The 23,807-nt window shown below is 43.5% G+C and overlaps 2 protein-coding genes across 3 annotated transcripts in view; one reads left to right on the top strand and one right to left on the bottom strand.

The window, feature by feature from the left end:
• Positions 1–8,249, top strand: part of AEBP1 (AE binding protein 1) — a 39,259-nt gene extending 31,010 nt beyond the window's left edge. The window contains exons 18-22 of one of the 2 annotated variants that reach the window (XM_032229055.1): positions 1,044–1,223; positions 2,447–2,789; positions 3,926–4,065; positions 5,436–5,535; positions 6,386–8,249. In XM_032229055.1, coding sequence (XP_032084946.1) covers positions 1,044–1,223; positions 2,447–2,789; positions 3,926–4,065; positions 5,436–5,535; positions 6,386–6,945 — 1,323 coding nt within the window. In that variant the 3' untranslated portion in view covers positions 6,946–8,249. The remainder of the gene's footprint in view (positions 1–1,043; positions 1,224–2,446; positions 2,790–3,925; positions 4,066–5,435; positions 5,536–6,385) is intronic. The other variant, XM_032229054.1, reaches the window with a different exon arrangement.
• On the bottom strand, positions 7,763–21,228 carry POLD2 (DNA polymerase delta 2, accessory subunit). The gene is made up of 11 exons (XM_032229056.1): positions 20,899–21,228; positions 18,727–18,978; positions 18,306–18,427; positions 15,422–15,545; positions 15,191–15,305; positions 13,738–13,936; positions 12,420–12,500; positions 12,154–12,311; positions 10,936–11,063; positions 9,865–9,966; positions 7,763–8,575 (listed from the first exon to the last, which is right to left on the bottom strand). The coding sequence occupies exons 2-11, from the start codon at positions 18,944–18,946 to the stop codon at positions 8,409–8,411; spliced, it is 1,416 nt and encodes a 471-aa protein (XP_032084947.1). The 5' UTR covers positions 18,947–18,978; positions 20,899–21,228; the 3' UTR covers positions 7,763–8,408.
• Between the last annotated feature and the right edge of the window lie 2,579 nt (positions 21,229–23,807).

The following is a 23,807-nucleotide window of genomic DNA, read 5'->3' as shown; positions in this document are numbered from 1 at the left end:
CCACTCCTCCTTATCCTCCTCATCTTCCCCCCTTACCCTCTCTCCTATCCCTCTATTCCTATCTTTCTTCTCTCCTCTGCTTCCCACTCTTCCTCTCATTCACTTGGTGTATTACAGCTTCTGAGCAAACTCCATTCTATGTTGATGGTATGTATGCTTCCATATCAATATACTTAACATATCTTAGTTTTAAAGAAAAAACAAGAGAAGACAGTATACATGTGCAATCATATTACTTTAAAATCTAACACCCCTTGTCAAGCCTAATATACATCCCTCCCTCCCTCCCACCCTCCCCTCCAACCCTCCCCAGCCTTCCCTCCCCTGACTTCCCAGAACCCATACACGGTATAAATCTTTAACCAAAACAGTCTAAAATATATTTGAAAAAAGAATAGAAAATTGATAACATCTTTAAATTGCTAACTTTTAAAATTTATGCACCCTAAGATCTGCCTTGGCTTTGCACAGCTGTGCCTCGCTTTCTTTACTAGAAAAAAAAAATTGGCTGGTTGAGCCATTTCAGAATTAGGTCTTCTGCACAAGTTGAGCACAAAGCATCCAAGCAATTTTCAGCCTTGCAAATTTGAAATTAGTGTTTATATACAACTGCCGAGTTAGTTTTATATGCATCTTAACAGTTCCTAGACAGCTGCTTTGGCATCATCACCACAGGGAGCAAAAATAAGGAGGCCTACTTGTGATTGAAGCTGTTTCAGAAAGCAACAAAAAATCCAATAGAAATAAATGTAAGGTCTAGCCATGAATATGATTATGCAAGCATATCCTCTCTTCCCCGCATTTTGGCCATGTTATGTGTGGGAATTCACTGGAGAAAGCAATTATATTTGGAAGAGTTAGCAGTAAAAGGAAACCAGGCTGCCAAAAAACATGGTGGCTGGATACCATCAAAGCTGACACCATCCAGAACACAGAAAAACTCAAAGATGTAGTGTAAGATTGGAAGACTTGGCTCATACAATCACCAAGAGTGGGACACAATTGAATGGATAACATTATCATCATCATCATCCTCTTTTCAGGGCTCAGAATTAGGGCATTGGGCTCTGGGACATTGGAATGAAGAAGGCTTTGATCTCTTTGAGAACTTCCCTGATCTCAACAGCATCCTCTGGGCTGCAGAGGAGAGAAAATGGGTACCACACAGAGTCCCCAACCACCACATGCCAATTCCTGATCACTACCTTGCAGAAGATGCTACAGTAAGTACACAGATGGAAAAAGATGGGTGAGCATCTGGGGCAGGAAAAACCCACCAGCCCTTAAAACATGTGTGGGAGTTTTTAAAGCCAGAAATAATCCAGTTCAAGAAACATAGTATATAGACTCATGGGGCTGGAACAGTGGTGGGTTTCAAAAATTGTTCAAACCTACTCTGTGGGTGTGGCCTCCTTTGTGGGAGTGGCTTGCCGCCCATGAGATCGGATATGAAGATGCCGACGACACTTGTCAGAACCACCTTAAATTACCTCACACACAGCACTGGCATGCATAAGAATACGATGTAAACTTGTTTTTTAAAAGGCATCTTTGGTTTGCGTTCAAACAACTTCAACACACGCAATGTTCTGATTGCACCACAAACGCAGGAGTCATCCTTACCTTTCACAGAGGCACTGAGTTTTATAAATATGAGCATGATAGTGTAGAGTAATCATATCCAAGGACCAGTGGTGGGTTTCAAAAAATTTTGGAACCTCTTCTGTAGGTGTGGCCTGCTTTCCGGGTCCACTGGTGGAACCTCTTCTAACCGGTTCGGTAGATTTGACGAACCGGTTCTACCGAATAGGTGCGAACTGGTAGGAACCCACCTCTGGGCTGGAAGGAACTTCAGAGGTCTTCTAGTTCAACTACCTGCTTAAGGCAGGAGATCTTATATCACCCTGGTCAAATAGTTGTCCAGTCCATTTTTGAACATCTCCAGTGATGGAACACCCACAACTCTGTTAAAAGCTGTTGAAGCTATTCCATTTATTAATTGTTGTCCCTATCAGAAAAAATTCTTCTTACTTCTAAGTTGGAACTCTCTTTAACAAGCTTCCATCAGTTAAAAAGGCTGACCCGACCTTTTTGTTTTGTTTTCATCTGCTTGGGCTGGTTGATTTTAGAAAAGCTGAACAGGGTTGGACCTTCTGAGGATTTGGTTAAGAGCACCACATAACCCAAGGGCTTTAGGCTAGTCATTGAAAAAGCATTCTAGAAGAAATTGGTTCTGTGCTATTACTAAGAAAACTAAACTGATTTTGAAGTCGCCAGGAGTTGAGACGGAAACCAAAGTAGAACTTACATAGCTTCACTTTTAAAATGGGGAAAAAAAGCAGCTTAATCATGGCTTACAAGGAAAAAACAAAACTTATTTTTCATTGGAATATTGTGTATGATCACATTATTTCCAGCACTTTCCTTTGGAACCTTTTTCTCCCAGGTGGCAGTTGAGGTGAGGGCCATCCTAGCCTGGATGGAGAAGATCCCCTTTGTGCTCGGTGCCAACTTCCAAGGGGGCGAGAAACTCATTACCTATCCTTTTAACATGGCTCGGCCCATCAATGAGAACGAAGTAGGTCCTCCACCATCCCTGGAGGACTATGAAGAGGAAAACCCAGAAGCCAAAGAGACCCCAGACCATGCCATCTTCCGCTGGCTGGCCATTTCCTATGCATCGGCCCATCTCACAATGACGGAAACATTTCGTGGAGGTTGTCATGATCAAGATGTGACTAACGGAATGGGGATTGTCAACGGGGCCAAGTGGAAACCGCAAGCAGGCAGTAAGTATGAAGCATGGAAAGGCAAGCAGAAGGAATCTCAACAGTCTGATCCATTAGGAGAAGTGCCACCAGTTTCAAATTTTTTCAGAACCTCTACTGTAGATGTGGCCTGCTTTGTGGGAGTGGCTTGCTGGCCATGTGACTGAGTGGGAGTGGCTTGCCGGCCATGTGACTGGATAGGCGTGGCCAACTTGTAAAATATGGCGAAACTCACTTAACAATGCTCTTGCTTAGCAACCAAAATGTTGGCATTTGAAGCACACAAGTCTTAAAGCTGTCAAGTTACAAGACCCTCGCACCCCTAACCCTTTAGAAAAATAACCCCAGGGATGTTCAAACTTGACAGCTTTAAGACTTGTGGACTTCAACTCCCAGAATTCCTCCTCTCGCTCTTCATCTTGATGATGGGTGGATGGGCGAGGGGATGGAGCTGGAACCGGTTCTAAACTGTAGATTTGTGGAACCTCTTCTGTAGAAGAGGTTAGAACTGGCAGGAACCCACCCCTGAGTGCCACTATTGATAATCCACAGCTGCATGTGGACGTACACATTTCATTCTTTCAAGTTCTCCTGCCTCTTTTTGCTTTCAACTTTTTTTTTTTGTCTAATGCCTTTGTGGTTCTCTCCTGCTTGGTTCTGAACTTGCATAGAGGATGGGAGAGGCATTCTATATCTTTTCATTACAACATTGATCTTTTTGGTTCAAAATATCTTCCCATTTTGCAGAACACAAAAAGGAAGGAGGAAATAGCAAGCCGAAGAATTTAAAGACATGAGATAAGGAAATTTCAGAACTGTGATCTTGTATATGTCTCTGTGGTGTGTGTGTGTGTGTGTGTGTGTGTGTGTGTGACAGTGCATATGAAGCGGTTGCACTAGGTTTAGATAAGATTCCTGGGTCGGTGTGACCTCCAATAGGAAATGAGGCAAAATAGATCTTTATTGTTTAAGCAGTTCTCTCGTGAAGTTTGGTTTCTCATGAAATTCACCCTTCGAGGGTTTAAACGTCGATCAGGTTTTCTAAATTTCGCTTCATCCTCTGACTTTGTACAACTTGTAGAAGTGAATTTGTCAAGGGAATTAAGGCCTTAGGTGGAGAATGGAAGGTGATGTCCTTTTCCTGCTAACTCTTTCAGCCCTGAACGATTTCAGCTACCTACACTCCAACTGCTTGGAGCTCTCCATCTATCCTGGGTGTGACAAATTTCCTCATGAAAGTGAACTTCCACAGGAGTGGGAAAACAACAAGGAATCTCTGCTGACCTTCATGGAGCAGGTGAGATGCAGTTGGTTCACCGAGTGGCAGTGAACAAATCTTTTCAGCTAGGCTGGGCCAGTCAGTAAGGATTAAACCAGTAATACACCGTCCTTTCTATTTGCATCTAGAAGGTGAGTGTCCTTCACCAAGTCATGAAGAGAACAACTTATTCATCCACACCGTTGGCTGGATAGGGTAGATGGAAAACAGTTGTACTTTTCATGTGTTGTCTCCAAGTAGTAATTTTCATGGAAAAGAGAGAAATTATTAATGCATTTTGAAATTACATTTATAAACCATCTTTTCTTTGGAGTTCAAGGTGGTGTCTAGAGCAGAGTCTCTACTTACCCTCCCATCAATAAGACAATGAGCTTATTATCTTGAGCTACTTGACTGGCCTCAAGTCACTTAATAAACTGTTTGGCTGGACGGGGATTTAAATCTAAGTATCTCTAGTTCAAGATTAATGCCTAGTAAATCAGTGCTAGTAAATTACATTGTTTTTATGTACCTCACTGGAGCATGGAAAGTGTCAGTTGGTCCTACCTGAACTGCATGTCTCGAGGGTGGTGTGGGAGCAGTCACTGAATGGGTATTGTTACGGCCCAATTGCCTGGAGACTGAGGTAAATCTGAGGACACTCCCTCTGTTCCTCCTGGTGACTCCCCAGATTAACCTCAGTCTTCGGCCTAACAGGAGCTATTCAGTGACTCTCCAGGATTTTATTATTTATTGTAGTCCTTTTTACCTTTTACAGATTTCCCTAGGATTTTTAGCTGTTTTTTTTACTTTTTGGCTCTCCTACCTCCGTTTCACGCCCTTTTTCTGCCTGCCTACGTGCGAGCTGCGCTCGTCACAGCCTTGCAAGCCCCGTACCACCGGCACCCAGTGGAGGGGGCAAAAGCCAAGCCTCACGAGCCGCTGCCGTCCGGAGGAGAAGGAAGGATTTGGACGGATCCACGAAGACTCCAGAAGCAGTGAGACCAGGAAGGAGCGGTTCAGCCAGGACCGCTCTAGGCCATAGAAAGCTCGCTTAGTTCTTCTGTTGTCTGCTACACAAGGACAGCAGAAATATTGGATGGTTGGACAGTGTTGAGTTAGTTTCTTTATGGTTCTTGCTTAGAGAACCCTCAAGCATTTTGGTGCTGATTACCAGAACAATTTTTTCCCCGCTTGCGTACAATGCAAAATACGTCTAGTGAACTAACTTGGAATACCTGCATGAACCATCAGAGTTCCTAGCAGGCACCCGACTTTTCATAATAGTTTAATGGACTTTTCCGAAGTGTGTCCTGGAGGCATGAGGTGGATGAGCACAGGAAAGGCAATCTCTAAACAATTTAAAATAAAAAATATAATTCTCTTACTCTAAGGACATTCTTTTACAGGTACATCGTGGTATTAAGGGCACAGTGACAGATCAACAAGGAGATGCCATTGCAAATGCATCCATTTCTGTGATGGGGATCAACCATGATGTGCAAACAGGTATGCCTACAATAGTGAAGACAAATATACAAGTCCTTTCACTGAGCCTTCTTACCACAGGCATCTCCTTGATCTTTTTGCTTGCAAAGCATGTGCCATTTTTCCACACACACAAAGAACAACAGAGTGGGAAGGGACCTTGGAGATCTTCTAGTTCAACTCCATGCTCAAGGAGGCCTTATAGCTGTGCTTCTCAACCTGTGGGTCAGGACCCCTTTGGGGGGGTTGAACGACCCTTTCACAGGCATCACTTAAGACCATCGGAAAACACGTTTTCGATGGTCTTAGGAACCGAGACACCAATTTTATGATTGGGGGTTACCACATGAGGAACTGTATTAAAGGGTCGCGGCATTGGGAAGGTTGAGAACCACTGCCTTATACCATTTCAGACAAAAAGCCTCCAGGGATGGAGCAAACTGTACCATTGATAGTTTTAAAAAATCTTCCTTAGTTCTAGTTTCCTTCTTTCCTTCTTTAGTTTCCCTTGTTTCTTCTCCTGTCTTCTGGTGCTTTGGAAAATAGGCTGACCTCTCTCTTCAAATACTGGAACACATTTCCTTAACTGCAATCAGTTTCAGCATCATAGCAATAGCACTTAGACTTATATACCACTTCACAATGCTTTACAGTCCTAAGCATTTTAACAAAGTCAGCATATTCCCCCCAATATTCTGGGTCATTTTACCGACCTCAGAAGGATGGAAGGCCAAGTCAACTTTGGGTTGGTGCAACTCAAACTGCCAAACTGCTGACAGTAGGCAGGATGTCATAGGCAGAATTATCCTGATACTGCAGTCTAACTATTGTGCCACCGTGGCTCATCAGTTATTGCTCTCTTGTGTTCCAGCAAGTGGAGGAGATTACTGGCGCATCCTGAATCCTGGCGAATACCGTGTTATAGCCAAGGCCGAAGGCTACAATCCGAGTGCCAAAACCTGCAGCGTCTTTTATGACATCGGAGCCACCCAGTGCAACTTCATCTTGTCAAGGTCCAACTGGAAACGCATCCGAGAGATCATAGCCATGAACGGCAACCACCCTCTTGGGAGGCCCATGCTGGGACGGCCCATGACACCTAAGGAGCGCATGCGCTGGAGGATGAGGATGCGCCAGAGAGCTCGCTTGCGCCAGAAGATGCTCGAACGGCTGCGGAAAGCCAGCACAAGCTCTCCCACCACCCTTTCTCCAAGTTCTTCCTTTCCCTTCTGGTTCAGCAGCACCACGCTCCCACCGTGGAGTCAAGAGCCTCCCATAGCAGAATCCGCCACTTCTTGGGATGCTGATGTCTACACCGAGACGGTGACAGAATGGGAGACAGTAACAGAGGAAGTAACCGAGGCGGAGATGACTGGCACTGCCTTCCCCATGACCACAGCAGAGACGTACACAGTGAATTTTGGCGATTAGGATCAGCCTGTCAGGTTTGTGAGGACTGCAGGCCAGGGACGCTCTAAAGACATTCCTAAAGCCTACTCCGCCTCTTCTGGACCAGGTAGTGGTATCTATTCACTGTAGTATGTGGAGGCATGTTCTCCTAGTTTTAGGATCCACCAGGAACCCCTTGCTTTAAGCAGGCTCTAAGAGCAGTCACGTTTGCATCATTTATTTTTCAAACACACACAACAAACAACTTTCTCTTTCTTCTTTGGATATAAAGGCTCAGCTTTCTTTCTGGGGTTGGTTGGAACACTAAATCCCTGCTGAATGGAAAGTTGAGGTGAACAAATTGTACATCTCAGGCTGACTATAGAATAGGAACAAGCTAAGAACATAACCTGGCCGAAACTTTAACATTCCTTGGTATGTTAACCTTTTTTTTTTTACTCCATTCTACTTTATGTTCTTTACAACAGGGGTCCATGGGCTGGCACTGGTCCTCAGCATGCCAGCAACTGGGCAGCACAAACAAGTGAAGCCCCATCCACCGGATGCAGGCAGTATGCAAAACCACACCCCCTCTGGTCCATGGAAACATCTTTCTCCATGAAACCAGTCCCTGGAGCCCAAAAGGTTGGGGGCCGCTGCTTTATAGCACAGTGTAAGATTCTTGCAATGGGGAGAAGCAGACTAGCCTTTATCCAGAGGCCCACAGTTGTTGCTTCCCCATGTAAACTCAGTGAAATAATGGAGCCCATCAAGTACTGACACACATTTGGGGCACAACCCAGCAGTTTTATCAAAGTGTTGCCATGACTGTTTATTTGCAGTTTTAATATTTTACGAAAGGGATCTGCTGTATGAAAATCTCAAATTTCTTTCCAGTTCTATTTAAGAAAAGACCTCTTAAAGAATAGAATAAGAGACATAACTAGAACCAGAACAAAAATTGATTAAGTTGAAAATTGATTTGAAAAATATATATATATCTATTTTTGACATCAAAATGCCAACCAGCTTAAGTTTCCAAGGCATAAATGGCTTCCTTTCCGTCACTTTTGTCATGCTTGAATCCCATAGGATTCTGGGTTTTTCCCAAAGTGTACAGCCTAATTGTCTCCCAGTTACAAAGTCAGTATCACTTTGTTGTGGTCTTCCTAACATCAAGGAAAGCTGGTGCCTTGACTGCAACAGTCAAGAAGGAAGATTGAGATTTGCTAAATTCATGGATGAGTTTGAAGCAGCTGCCGCCCAGGAGGCAGTCCAGGGTTACCTTGAGCCTTTTCGATTTTCCAACAGTTGTATTCATTGAATAAAATGAATTATACAAGAAATTCCTCTTATTCTTGGTCATGAAGACCAAACACATGTGAAGGAAACTGGAATATTTTATTGTATTCCTATCTAATTGAATCAAAGGTCAAACTCAACAGTAAAAAGTAGGAACAGGGATGAGTCCCAAGTTCCAGGAAGGAGAACTAAGCCCCTGTCTCTCAGTCAGCAGTCTCCATCACTGTCTCTTCTTCTTCATCATCATCATCACCAAAGGCCGAGAAAGTAACTGGCTGACAAGTGAGATCACACAAATTGATCAAGCAAGCAGTCTTTGTTGAGCTGAAATCAGGAAGTGTCACCAACAAGACTTTCTGGCCATCTTCCCCTGCAAAGGAAGAAGGCAGACAAGTGAAGACAATTATCAGAACTTTGGAAGGGACAGGCAAGGATGAGGAAAGGGTCAGAATCCTTTTATCCCCCTCTTCCCAAGTTGGGAAAAACACGATTGGTGTTGTTTTTTAAGCAAGTTTCCCTAATCTTTATCAGGGTTTGTATTAACATTTGCCTCTCTCACCACTGACTTTTAGAGCCACCAAGAGATGCCAAATTCACCCGTTTGCAAACTGTACTCATATTGCCCGTTCCCTGCCCTAGCACCGTGGCAGAGTGTGTGATTTGTACAGAGAAGTTCCCAAGTTGAAGCCTTGCTCTCATCAGAAAGGATGAAGGATTAGGGGATGGGAAAGACATAAAAGATTCTAGCAAACAACTTGCAATTCAGGAAACTGACATTTTTTTCTACCTAGAGCAGGGGTGTCAAACCTGATTGAGTTTGACACCCCTGCTCTAGGTAGAAAAAACGAGGGCCACATCAGGGTTGTGTTTGACCTCAGGGGGACGGGGTGGATGTGGCCAAAGCAACATCATTCGTGTCGGGGGCGCTTGTGGTGGCCTGAGCACCCTGCCAGCGAAAACTGGCTCCCAAGCTTCGTTGTCTCTGGCAGAGGAACTGTGGGCCAGTACTTCGCTGTTTCCAGGACAGTCCCGCGGGCCAGATATAACCACCCTGCGGGCCAGATCTGGCCCCTGGGCCTTGAGTTTCACCGTGACCCGACAAATGCGCAAACGACAAAACCACGGCGCTAAAACCGCGATGTCAAAAGCGCGCCGACAGAAGCGCGATTTAAGTTAAGGTAAGGTTTAGGTTTAGGGTTAGGTTTAGGGTTATTTTTAAGGTTAGGTTACAGCGCGCTTCTGTCGGCGCGCTGTTGTCGGCGCGCTTCAGCACTCATTCGTCGGCGCGGTTTTGTTGGCACGGTTTAGTCAGGCGCGCTTTTGTGTTCGCGCATTTGTGGTGGAACCGAGTTTCACATCCCTGGCCTAGGTGGTAGTGGGCTGGATGGACAAAGCTCTTAGGTATAACACAGATTTCAGGGCTTTAGGCTAATGTAGCTGTTGTGGGATCTGCTAAGAACAAAAATATCTAATAAAAACAAGCCAACTTGTAAAACCACAACTGGGGGAGTTGAGAAAGGGTCTCAGTACTTACAAAAACAATGAACTATCTAGTGTATTGGCGAGATTTAAGATTTACATTGAATAGCAGCAACGTATATTATCCTCCATCTGGATGTTGTTTGCAAACATTTCAAGCAGCTGCCAATACTGGCTTACCTTTGACTTCCTTGGATTTGAAGGAGGGCGCATTGCCGCAGAAATAGATATGAGGGCAGTCGCTGAAGATGAAGGGGTCTGTCTTGTAAAATGGATAGCAGCCTGAAAGACAAGGCAGATCAGGGGCTTTAAATAAATGGCCCACCAGCAGGCAGCCTTAAGGCAAAACATGTGATCAGCTCCTTGCATGGAACCAACACAACATGCCTCAGAAGAACAATAGTTCCAGGCAGGCTGTGACCTCGCCATAAAAACACAGATCGTTTAGGCTGATTTGGGTTTGGGCCAAAACCCTTGGGAGTTTGAAAGGATATGTAGGGTTCAGCTGGTGCACCTCACTCTGCTGCTGCTCCTTCTCTCCATGGGGTTTCTGCCCCGTGATTTTTCTGGCACCTCCCTCCCTCCCTTCGTGTTGAATCCAAAGCAGCATATATGCACGCAGCCCTGTGCTTTCTTTCCTTCCACACCTACTCAAGGGATCGAGTCTTTACTTTCTTGCCAAGCATATATCCAGTCTTCCTTTTCCCTTGCTCTCCCACAGTTCTATTGGAATACACAGGCTTCAGTTCTGGGCAGGAATCTTAACACCTGCTCCACAGGATAAAGCACCTGACAAACTGCAGGTGCTTTACCCTGTGCAGAGAATACTCTACCTACAGACAATAGTCTACTTTACATACCTAGGAGATATTGCTGAAAATGTAGGTACTGAATTCTCCATTTGCGACCCCAGAGTTTTATGCTTCTGCATTGCATTCTCACTGGCTTTATGGACACTCTTTTATGATAGAGCAATCAGGTATTTAATCATAATCACATATTTAAGATATATTACAGAAACGAACACAAAGAGGAGGAAGCAGACACGGATCTTCTACCATAGGGAATTATCCCTTCCTCCTTTACCCAAAAATGCATGAGCTGCACATTTGAGAGGTCTTCCCAGCAACTAGACTTTAATCCTCCATAATACACCCCAAATCAAACAACCTGAGAGTTGGTTTAACCCATCTGCAAAGCCTAAAATAAGACAAAGAAAAGCTAGCAAATGTCTCTCTTAAGTTACATTACCCAGAGTGTCTGGAGCTGTGGGGCTGAGATGCCCAATCCTTAAGGTCCATTCCAGAATTTCCAGATAATCAGACATGCTGCTGTACTTGAAAATATCACTCACGTTTTGGCCTGAAGTTCCCAGAAATCTACACGGAGAAAAATGGGAAGTGCTTTACACCTGAGTAAGAAGGCACTCTGGTGTAGAATGACAAGGAAAGGATTTTATGCATTCTATTTTTATCCTACATATTTTCAGAGTAACTCTTGAGTAACATACAGGCAGTCCTAACTTAATATTCAACCGCTCAATGACCGCTGAAAGTTACAATAGTGCTGAAAAAAAATGGTTGACCTCTGACAAGCAATCACTGGAGGAACCTGGATTTGTTTAACAACTGCATGATTCACTTAACAACTGCAGTGATTTGCTTCACAACTGTGGCACAAAAGATTATACTCGGGCCCTTGTGACCTCTAGGCTGGAATACTGCAATGTGCTCTACATGGGGCTGCCCTTGAAGAGCATCCGGCGACTTCAGCTAGTCCAGAATGCGGCCGCGCGAGTGATTGTGGGTGCACCTCGGTTCGCCCACATAACACCTATCCTCCGCGAGCTGCGCTGGCTACCTGTTGATCTCCGGGTGCGCTTCAAGGTGCTACTTACCACCTATAAAGCCCTTCATGGTAGTGGATCTAGGTACTTGAGAGACCGCCTCCTGCCAATCACCTCCTCACGACCCATTAGATCGCATAGATTGGGCCTCCTCCGAGTTCCATCAGCCAGTCAGTGTCGACTGGCAACTACGCGGAGGAGAGCCTTTTCAGTAGCAGCTCCGACCCTTTGGAACGATCTCCCCGTGGAGATTCGTACCCTCACCACCCTCCAGACCTTCCGCACAGCCCTCAAGACCTGGCTATCCCGTCAGGCCTTGGGTTAAAGACTATAATCCATCCCCGCCCGAATGTTGAATGAATGTTGCTTTACTCTTTTAATTATGTATTGTCTTACATGTCATTGTATGTTTCCCCTTCCCATATAAGTTGTAAGCCGCCCTGAGTCCCCTCAGGGAAAAGGGCGGCCTATAAATAAACTTAACCATAACCAACCATAACCAACCATATAAAAACCAGGCAAGACTCTCTTAAGAACCGCCTTGCTTAGCGAGGGAAATTCTGGTCCCAATTTTGCTTGTAAGTTGAGGACAACCTGCACAGAACAAAGATGCTGGTTTTTACCTGACTCCATCAATGTTTGCCTGGTATGGGTTGGTGACTAGCTGCAGGGTGGTGTAGGCATTCGAGAGAGGAAACATGCAGCGGTGCAGGGGCTGCTGAGGCAACGTGTAGTTGGTTGGATCAAACTCGCCTGGCATTACATCTACAGGGATGGACATCTGTGAAGGGAGAGTGAGCAAGCCCTTAGGCCCAGGGAAACACGTCTCACCATGGGCCGAGGGAAAAACACAACAGCTTCCTCACCCTTTCTTGAAAGCAAAACTTACACAGAGCTGCAGCAGAATTTCATCCAGCATCTTTACAGCTTCCACACTGGCTGCTTGAGTCTTCTTGGTGAGATATTTTGCCTGCATGACAAGGTACAAAAAAAAAAAAAAAAAGAGCGAAGTATGAATTAAGAGGGAATGAAAGAAATGCTGAATGAATACAAGAGCAGCTAAAGGATAATAGTTAAGGACTCTTCCCCATCTCCTGCCTCCCTTCATAAGGCAAAAACATCCCCTTTGTTAACTCTCTTTTTAACAAGGGATAGGGCTGCACTGTTCAAGATGTAGGTTTACATCAAAATTCAAAAGACGGAATGAGACACGTACAAAGATAGTCATAGCACAGCCTGAAGTGGGTTGGTAGAGAAGCTCAAAACTTCCCAACTCAAACTGGGAGATAAACCAAAATGTTGTTGAATTGGTAGAAGCATAAAAATCTACCATTGGAGATTTTATGTTGGAATCCTGGCTCAAAAAACTAATGCTATCAATTTGCTTTAAGATTCCATATTTTTTTTAAAAGAAATTTCCACAGGGGTTGCTTGGCTACTGTTTAAACTTATCCTGCAAGCATAAAAGGGTCATAAAGTACAGAACTGGGAAACCCACACCTTAGAAGGTACATTTGTTTGTTAGGCCCCACATATATTAAGATCATCGATGAATTTGCTGTGATCTTCCATCTGAAGGAACAGAACTAGACATCTTAGCCAGTTTGGTCTACTGGTGATGACACTAGATTAGAAACCAGGAGACTGTGAGTTCTAATCCCTCCTTAGCCATGAAAGCCAGCTGGATGGGCCAATCACCAAGAGACTGTGAGTTCCAGTCCCGCCTTAGCCATGAAAGCCAGCTGGGTGGGCCAATCACCAAGAGACTGTGAGTTCTAATCTCTCCTTAGCCATGAAAACCAGTTGGGTGGGCCAATCACCAAGAGACTGTGAGTTCTAGTCCCTCCTTAGCCATGAAAGCCAGCAGGGTGGGCCAATCGTCAAGAGACTGTGAGTTCTAATCCCTCCTTAGGCATGAAAGCTGGCTGCATGATTTTTGGGCCAAACATTCTTAGCCCAACCCACTTACACAGGATAGTTGTTGTGGTGAAAATAGGAGGGAGTATTAGCAATATTCACCACCTTGTTCACACTACAATAATGTGTGATAAAATAAAATAAACCTAAAAATAAATAAAGGTGTGACAAAAAATAAACCTAATAAATTTATTCCTTTCCTTTGAAATGGAGAGTGAAAAGACAGACACAACATAAATGCAATGTGTACGCTGACAGTGTGGCTCACAGGACATTTCTGACACCTTCACCTTGTTCATGTTGTCTCTGCTCTGGGTATGCTGGCTAAGCAAGTTGCCTGCCAGAATGACCCGAGAAATTAGGGCCGCACTGGATTGCTCCCCCTCTGCGCCCAGCTGTCCTGTCACCATGTCCACCAGAAGCTGCATGCCCAGGAGACTGTCTCCACTCTTGCCACCAAGGCCCAAGCCTGACACCAGCAAGACAAACCTGCAAGGTGAAATACAAGCCGTGGGGGTCAGAGAACAGAGTGGCTGTATTGTATTCGGGGAATGGCTTATGCAGGGGCACTTAAGAAGGGAAGGAAGAAGGGAAGCAGGCCCATCACCAGAATCGCTCAGCCACAAGGATGGCATTTCCTCAGCTCCCTGTAAATGAGCAGCCAGCAGCCAGGAGGGTGAAGGGATGCTCTGCTGGCCCCAGTGGATGGAGAACAATTTTAGGTCCATTTATACCGAGGAAAAGGTTGGGCTTCTTCTTTTTTTTAAGAAAAAGGACAATATCTGCAGTAAGCTTAGTCAAGGTTTCATGCATCTCTTTTACTTTCTTTGCCAAAAAGGGTGCATGGTGTTTTGTCAGTTTGCTGCTAAGTTTCAGTAATATCATCGTAGGCCCTCCAAGGTCCAGACCACCAAAGGAAGGGGGGGGGGGGGACTCATATCGTGGCCTACACAGGTAGAAATAAATCGTTAAGTAACTATTGCTTGATCGACCATTAAGGGGAGATCTCTGAGGAATTGCCTCTCTGAAGACTTGAGAGAAAAAACTTGGGGGCCTGTTCCTCGTTCCCGTTCCAGGCTGGCAATTGGTGGGAAGACTACAGGTAATCCTTGACTTACAACAGTTCAGTGACCGTTCAAAGTTATAACGGCACTGAAAAAAGTGACTAATGGGCATGAAATCAAAATCCAGATGCTTGGCAACTGGTTCACACTCGACTAAACCGCGCCCGACTAAACTGCGTCGCTGACATCATCAACAGGGCGACAAGAGCGGAGACAGAAGCACTCTGTAAACCCTAAACCTAAAATTAACCCCTAAACCTAATCCTAAACCTAACCCTAAACCTTAACCTAACCCTAAACCTAACCCTAATCCTAACACTTAACCTAACCCTAAACCTAACCCTAACCCTTAACCTAACCCTAAACCTAACCCTTACCTTAAGTTAAATCGGCTTGCTTTCAAAGCGCTATTTAAAGCGTCCTTCTTTCTCCGCGCTGGCTGTTGTCGCCCTGTTGATGACGTCAGCGACACGGTTTAATCGGGCGCAGCTTAGTCGAGCGCAGTTTTGACGGGTCACGCTTAACAACGGTGGCAAGAAAGGTTGTAAAATGGGGCAAAACTCACTTAACAGAAAGATTGGGCTCAATTGTGGTCATAAGTTGAGGGCTACCTGCATTCTGAGAGCCCTGGACTGCTTCAACAGAGGTCGTCCTAGGACAAGGTTATAGGGGGCCTCACTTGTCTGTGTTGGGCCCCATCATAGGCAGCTGGGTTGGCATATCTGCAAAGCAGTGATCTTCCACAAGGAATCTGCCATCGTCCTTCTCTGAACCGTAGACGGCAAGGATGGTCCCTGGAAGAGCAGAAAGGGGCAGGCGTGAGTAATCGAGTGGAAAGTTTGCCTCCACAAAAGCCAGGCATTCAAAAGATGTCAAGTGCAAGAAGCTCAAAACAGGGTCATCGGCCCACCTGTCACCAGCTTGTCAATCGGTATCTCTCCCTCAAGTTTGATCCGCTGCAGCTCATCCTCCAGGATCAGTTCATCTGACTCGTGAATGTATTTGAGGCGGGGAGGATGGGGAGGCAGGTTGTGCTGTGAAGACGAAGAAAATCTTGCCACGAGGAAGAAGCAAATGCACACCAGCTTTGATGCTAAGTCTCTGATACACTTGGCAGGAGCTAAAGCACAAATTTAAGCTGCTTAACTTTAAATCCCTTCTTGGCCTAAGGGCCTCCTTTGGTGCATTTTTCCACTCTGGGGTTTGACAAGAGCCTCCCAAAAAGATTGCTACGCTGAACACGAACAATTTAGCATAGCGCAAACTGATGAAGCTTCTTCCAGTCTCTCCTACACCTCCCCACAATGGTCTCCATCCCTCCCATCTCACCCTTAACTTTCTCCCCCTCGAGATAAGGGGTTATTTCCAAATGAAGTAGTGGAGCATAGTCAAAAGAATGCCTGCAATTCTAGAATACAGGGTATTTTTTGGTCAGTCTTCTGCTCAATTTTTCTTAAATTCAAGAATCCAAAACTAACTACCAGGGAGACTGGCTGATACAAAGAGGGCACCAATGTACGGATGCAGTTGTTTATCAAGCTTTTCTAAGTACACTGAAATCAGCTTCCTCTGGTTAAATGTCAGCAGCTGCTCCATTATAGAAGCTGAACATATGGCTCCTAGGGCCTCAGATGACCACTAGGTAAGATTTGAACTTTTAACACAGGTGTCTAAAAGTCTAGGAACAAAATAATTGGATGGGATACAACCGGGGTGGGGTGGGGGGTGTCAAACTTGTGGCCCACGGGCCAGGTGCATCATGCACTGGCCACGCCCACCTATTTTAGCGAAGGGGGGGAGTTGCAATACATCACATGACTCCGTGAGTTTGACACCCCTGGGATACAACATCCTCATCTCTCGTAGCTTTACATTTAGGGAGTCCCAAGACCTGTTCTGGAAAGCTGTTTAAGCAGTGAATTATCCTATGGCCATCAATGATTTTTTTTTTTTACTTTTTCAAATTGATAGTTGAGGTTTAGCAATACTGTGGCTTGTAATATATATATATATATATATATATATATATATATATATATATATATATATATATATGTGTGTGTGTGTGTGTGTGTGTGTGTGTGTGTGTGTGTGTGTGTTTTTTATTTGTGCTGATAAATAAATAAAGGGAGACTAGTATAGATCTACATACATACATACACACACACACATACACACACAAACACACATATATATTACCCTCTTATTCTACAGGTAGTCCTCAACTTACAACAGTTCATACAGTGACCATTCAAAGTTTACAATAACACTGAAAAAAGTGACTTCTGAACTGTTTTTCACACTTATGACTGTTGCAGCATCCCCAGGGTCACATGATCTATATTTGGATGCTATTTCGGATGGTCGTGGTGCCCCAGGGTGAAGTGATCGTTTTTTGTGACCTTGGACAAGCAAAGTCAATGGGAAAACCAGATTCACTTAACAACCATATTACTAATTGAACAAGGGCAGTGATTCACTTAACAACTGTGGCAAGAAAGGTTGTAAAATGGAGCAAAATTCACTTAACAAATATCTCTCTTAGCAACAAAAATTTTGGACTCAATTGTGGTTGTAAGTCGAGGATTACTGTACTACCTTCAGAAGGGCCTGATAATAATATTTTTAGGAATTATCTCATATTCTATTGCTCCCCCATGGTAATTAGAGCAGGGGCTTCTCCATCACTGTCACTAGTGGCTTACAGCAAATAAAAGTTCTGTTTTATGTTGGCGGCATTTTAAGAAAAAATTACCGTAAATAGATAACTAACTTCAGATGGCAGAGTTAAAGGGAAGATTGAAACGTGCTATTTCTAGAAACACATGTTCAATAAACAGGAAAGAGCCAAGTTTCCACTATGGATTTAACTCAAGAGGCCCTGGCAGAAGCCTTTTCCTCCACAGGGAGAACTTGGCATTTGCTGGCAAAAACAACTTACCCCCCTGGTCCCACAATTCTTCTCCAAAATCCTATGCACTGACAGACAATTGGAAATGGCTGAATCATCCCACATTTTTATCACTGAGGACTCTTTAACATTCTGAAATAATACTTTTGAAATCAACAGCAAGAGCCTTGTGGATTTATGATATGCTTAGTCATTGCCAACACAGCAATGAATCAACCACAAAAAAAAAAAAAACAGATCCATAAGGCAAAATAATCTTATAATAAATAGCACTTATTTCCCAACCTGTCCTGATTATTGGATTAATAGTCATTCCTAAGATGTTTCTATTTTATGTTTGTTGGCACTCAGGAACACAGCAAGCAGGTTTTATTAAATAAACAAGAAAATCAAAAAGTATCCTATAATGATGTTATTCATTTGGTCAATAGCTCTTACAGCCAATCTTTGGTGGTAAATTTCCAACACATGTTTGCCATCAATAGCATGCTATTGAATGTCTTACTGGGACAAATTTGATATTACTCATCAACTGTCCTTCCAAAATAAGCTAAATGTTAATCCAATTATGCAAGAGAGCAGCTTTTAAAATGTCTGTTTTACAGACTTCCAGACAGAAAATGTATCTTTTTGCTCATAAATCTTGAGCAATTATTATGCAAGAGGAGTTTGTTCAAGGAATGTTTTCTTTCCACTTTCCAATTTTTTTTTGATAACCCCAGCATTATAAAAGGCACTAGGACTATGAGTCCAGCAAGGTCACTGAAAAATTTGAAGGGTCTGAAACTCAGTTTCAGGTTCTTTAGATGCAGAAGATCCCTCAGTCTGCCTTTGATATCTCCCATGCTTCTTAAATTAAACCTATAAGGTTCTTTTCTCATACCTCTTCACTGATTTCCCGTAAGATGGAAGGCTGAAGCTGCATGCACTTGAAGAGTGTTCCCACCACACAACACTTCTCTGAGATCTGCAACTCGCATAGCTTTTTCACTGTAATGTTGCTCCCTTTAGGAAAAGTGGACAATGGATTAAAGGTGAAAAAACGTTAAGAGCCTATGATGTGGAATTAATTAGAAGGGTTAATTCTAGTCAACCTATCAAAAGTCCGACATCTGTCTAGTTTCTGGGCTCACAGTATAAGATTTTATTTATTACTTTTGGGGGGGAAACGTATGTTCAATAGAAGTTCCAAACCAGCATATTATAAAAGCACATATCAAGATTAAAAAAAATACTGTGATACTATGTAAATTCTCAAAGTTCTACAGTGTCCACAAAACAAGACTTCATTAGGATAAGCTCACCCCATTTACGCCGGGCTCTGTCCACCAATAACGGTCTCATCTGGATAAGGCGTGTAGCATAGATATGAGCATATTGCCGATTGAAACTTCGTTCCCCAAGCCTGAAATTCTGGGAGCAGTTCGTATACGTTGAAATGGGCACACGGGCAAAGGTGGAAGCCACTGCAGACGGGGATGTCAAGAGGCCCTGTGCAGACTGGATACCTTGCTCTGAGAACATTGTGTTGCAGAGTTAAGGAGCTATGTAGATTTCTGTTGAAGACAAAGAAATTAGATGTGTGGTTAGAGAAATGCTCAGGAATCTGGTAACACCTTTTTTTAAGAAGCACAACTTTCATGAGATGCAGCTTTCACCAACTGCCACTTTTTGTATCTCAAAAAGCAGCTGAAACTCACAAGAAATTAAATCTTTAAGAACATGTTCATTTATTTGTTGCTTGATTTTTATAATCACCCATTATATGTAAAGGACAGTTAGGTGGAAAAGGTGTTGAAGGGTCGTTGCTTTCTGAGTTGGTTGTTTTCTTGCAGATGTTTCATTATCCGAATTAGGTAACATCATCAGTGCTAAAAGTCTGTAGAGATTCTCAGTCATCCAGGTCATGGTTGTCCCAAAAGTGCTTTTTCAGGAGGCAACTGGACTTTGGTTTTCTTTGAAGACGTTTTGCTTCTCATCCAAAAAGCCAAAGAAATGTCTTCAAAGAAAAGCAAGAAAGTCCAGTTTCCCCTCAAAAAAGCAGTTTTTGTGGCATCTTCAGTGTTAATAGGAAGTGGGGTTTGCTCTCCTTTTATATTCTAGTGGCTTGCCCTGTCAATGTTGGTGGTCTTGGGGGTCATTTGGGCTTTTTACTGTTCGCTTGTTAGGCAGTTCCTTGATTAGGTTGCTGTTTACTTCTTGACTGTTGGTCTGATGTTAATTTTGGCAGCCATTTATCAGGTTGACTCCTGTGCTGAGCTGAGCAAATATTCAACATGTCACCACCAACAACAGATGTCGCCTCTGTAATGAGAAAGACGAGACAGTCGACCACTTGATCAGCGGGTGCAGCAAAATTTCACAAACTGACTACCTACAACGCCATGACCGCGTTGCTAAGTTCATTAACTGGAAATTGTGCCAAAAGTTTGGATTTGAGTACAGCAAAAACCACTGGGACCATCAGGTTGAGAAGGTTTTAGAGAATGAGAAAGGCAAGATCTTGTGGGACTTCAGAATCCAGACTGTCGGGCACTTGGCCCACAACATACTTGACATAACAATGGTTGAAAAGAAAAAAAGGATGATTCATTGACATTGCAATACCTGGAGATGCACAAATTGAAGATAAACAGCAAGAAAAAATTGCAAAGTACTGGGACCTGCAAATTGAAGTTGAGCGACTGGAAAAAGAAATTGTGTGTTGTTCGGATTGTGATTGGAGCCCTTGGAGCAATACCTAAAGGGCTACCTCGTTATTTGAAAATTCTAAATTTACCTGACTTGAACATTCTGACTCTACAAAAAACCATCCTACTTGGATGTTACCTTAACAGTTCCTAGGTCCTTGGTTAGGATTCGCGTTGTTGAGCTACCAACCAGCCCCAAAGGCTGTGAATCTCACCAAAGATTAACCACATAATAATAATAATAATAATAATAATAATAATAATAATAATAATAATAATACAATTGCATCACAGCGGCCAGTTGTTTCACCGGATTTGGCATTGGTTACTAGTCGGGCCCCACCCAGGGGCCTAGGACGTCGTAACGTATTTTCGTAATATGCGTGCAGATCCAAGCAGTGCGGCTTTTTGCATTTGACTGATGGTGATTTTGTCAATTTTTAACTGTTTTAAATGTAATTCCAGTGCTTTTGGAATAGCACCCAGTGTGCCAATTACTACTGGAATTACCACTGCTGGTTTGTGCCATAGTCGTTGAATTTCGATTTTTAAGTCCTGGTATTTTGCGATTTTAATAATAATAATAATAATAATAATAATAATAATAATAATAATTATTATTATTATTATTATTATTATTATTTACCTTAACGGTTCCTAGGTCCTTGGTTAGGACTCGAGCTGTTGAGCTATCAACCAGCCAAGGGCTGTGAATCTCACCAAAGATTTACCACATAATAACAATAACAACAACAACAAGAATTGGCAGAAACTGTGGAAACCTACCAGGTCAAGGCTAACTCCCAAGGCTTCCCTTGTTAGACTTCTGCCCGCCGGGGTCAGCTCTTCCCTCCAAGGCTCCCGATGGCCGGCGGAGCGCCTTCGCCCACCTTCCCTTCCCTCACCCGGGTGCTTCACCTGCCGTATCCCCACCTGCCATACAAATTCACGCCCTCTCCTCCCCCCCCCCGCTTCAAGCGCTGACCCGGAGGAAAAGGGAGTCTCCCCCGTCAAAAGCCAGCAGTCAGCGGCTCCTTCACGCCGATCGAGCCCGCGTCCCGCGCAGAAACCCGGGAGGACCAAGAGGAAAAGCGCGCCGAATCCAGGCAGGGAGTGAGAAACGTCGACGAGAAGTGACGTAAGGCGCCGCGCAGGCTTTTCTTTCTTCCATAGACTCACGCCTGTAGAGCGAGAACGCTTTGAAGTTATATTTCCGGGTCGCTTTTCCCCCCCTCTTCTTCGACACAAGAGGGCGTTTTAGAACGGCTGGGTCTGCAGCACGCAGGAGGGGGCGTATCCGCATCCCTCCTCCACCCCCCCCGCTCTCAACGACGCATGCGCTCAATCCATTTCAGGGTGTGTTGCGTGTTGGATTCCCGCGCAGAGGAAAAACCATATCCTTAAAACCTTTTAGAACACCCAACACGGACTGAATTCAGAAGCACTGAATATCTGCTCTTTCCATAAAAATGTAACGAGGAAAAACTTAAGTGCAAGCCTGGAAGATAAATATTAAGTTATTCTAAGGGTCACTCCAGCCATGCTGGAAATAAGGATGGTGGCAATTTTAAAGGCCAAGTGTTACTTCACTTAACCGGGAAATTAGCATTTTAGAACATTGCAAGGCAGGATAATGAACTGTTTTAGAGGAAATCGTAACAGTTGTAGGTTGTTCAAAAAACTTATAAAAACAACTGCATTAGGTGCTCGGATACCTTTGGGTGTGTCCTACAATAATTCAACTAGGAAATGAGGAAGGAAGGAAGGTCCTGTACAACATATCTTTTAAAAAAATGGTAAGGTAAAGGTTCCCCTTGCACATGTGTTAGTCATTCCTGACTCTAAAGCAGTGTTTCTCAACCTTGGCAACTTTTAAGTCCTCTGGACTTCAACTCCCAGAATCCCCCATTCTGGGAATTGAAGTCCACAGGACTTAAAGCTGCCAAGGTTGAGAAACACTGCTCTAGAAGGTGGTGCTCATCTCAGTTTCAAAGCCGAAGAGCCAACGCTGTCCGAAGACATCTCTGTGGTCATGTGGCCGGCATGACTAAATGCTGAAAGCACACAGAACGCTGTTACCTTCCCATGAAAGGTGGTTCCTATTTTTCTACTTGCATTTTTACGTGCTTTCGAACTGCTAGGTTGACAGAAGCTGGGACAAGTAATGGGCGCTCACTCCGTTACGCGGTGCTAGGGATTCGAACCACCCGAATCGCCAACCTTTCTGATCGACAAGCTCAGCGTCTTAGCCACTGAGCCACCACGTCCCTTAGATTGGTATTTCTCTTTGGTGCTACAGCATATTTTCATTCATCTGAAAGATACAACTGATCTGAGAACCAGTTGCCCCTCGTGCCTGGTGTAAAATGGATGTTCTCAAGAAAACAATGCATGGTTTATAGCATGGCCATATCATGCTTTCAGTGTTTTCAACTACAATATCAGAGAAGTTGTTTTCATGGCTCTGGTCTCCATGGTTATTTGGGTTTGGAGTTCTGGATCAATGACCATCTGGCTTCCATTGAAGCATTTGACCACATCTTGCCTAACCAACACTTTCCAAAGTATCTACTAGCTTTACCTTGGGCTTATTATATTGTGTAGTCTGTGCTTAATACTCTTTGGAAAGAGAGTTCTACTTAGGCATAAAAGGCAAGTCTAGCATTTCCTATGTTAAACAGAAGGTCAATTTAAAGTAGAAGAGAGAGCCAGGTTTCATTAACCATGCATTGCTGATTCTGTCACCAGTGATAGCATTCCAGGTTTTCTAATACTTCTGTTAACAAGAGGTGACCAAAACAATCTGCCCTGACATGGGTTTTATTTCATTCTGTGATAAATACCATGCTCTGATGTTTAGAAATGATAGACCAAACTCACTCCATCACAACAGAGATCAGAGAGCATCTAATAACTGTTTTCTCACATTCTGCTGAAATAGCAAATCATCCCAAATCCCTTTAAAGGGAGGGGAGATTGCTATAATGTCCAAAGCACAAAAACAAAACACAGAATGGTTAGGTTTGACTGCAAGTGTTTGGAGGATTGAAGAAAAATACCTATAGATTGTGATTTTAATCTGTATACTTGCGTTAGCCATTAGCTGGTTCTGCTGATATATTTGGGCTTCATTTTAGAAGCCAAAAATTGAGGCACCAACTTCTTTAACAAATCAGCTATAATTGAAAAAAAAAAAACAGGAGAAAAGATAGGAAAAATCATGTCTGAAACTACTGGGATTTCAAAGTCTTCACCTCAATTTTAAACACGTCTTCCAGCTCAAAGAATCATAGACTGGAATGGGCCATTTACATCCTCAACTTCAACCATCTGTTCAGTGTATAAATCAAAATTAAGACATCCCTGACAGATGGCTGGACATATCTAACAAGAGGAAATTGCCCCAACTTTAAGTAGGTAATTGGTTCCAGGTTTCAAATTATGCTGACTATTAAGAGATTCAACTGTAATCCTCAATTCATTATCTGAAGACTCTTACAAATAGTCTTTGACGTACAACAATTTGTTTAGCAACTGCTTGAAGTTACAACGGCACTGAAAAGATGTACAACTAGTCCTCACACTTATGACTGTTGCAACATCTCCACAGTTATGTGATTAAAATTTGTCATGTATTTACCATGGTTGCATTGTCCTGCTTGAGGTCATGTGATTACTATTTGTAACCTTTCCAG

Source organism: Thamnophis elegans, chromosome 13, assembly GCF_009769535.1.
Source record: "Thamnophis elegans isolate rThaEle1 chromosome 13, rThaEle1.pri, whole genome shotgun sequence".
NCBI classification, from domain to species: domain Eukaryota; kingdom Metazoa; phylum Chordata; class Lepidosauria; order Squamata; family Colubridae; genus Thamnophis; species Thamnophis elegans.
This window is presented reverse-complemented; position numbering and strand designations above follow the sequence as displayed.

Bases quoted from the DNA above. Each gene is read 5' to 3' on its own strand.
- POLD2 (XM_032229056.1), bottom strand. From the start codon at position 18,946: ATGTTCTCAGAGCAAGGTATCCAGTCTGCACAGGGCCTCTTGACATCC. The intron at 13,937-15,190 runs GTGAGGCCCCCT...TTCACCTTGCAG, and splicing joins ATGGGGCCCAACACAGACAA to GTTTGTCTTGCTGGTGTCAG. The intron at 9,967-10,935 runs GTAATGTAACTT...CTTGTCTTTCAG, and splicing joins CACAGCTCCAGACACTCTGG to GCTGCTATCCATTTTACAAG.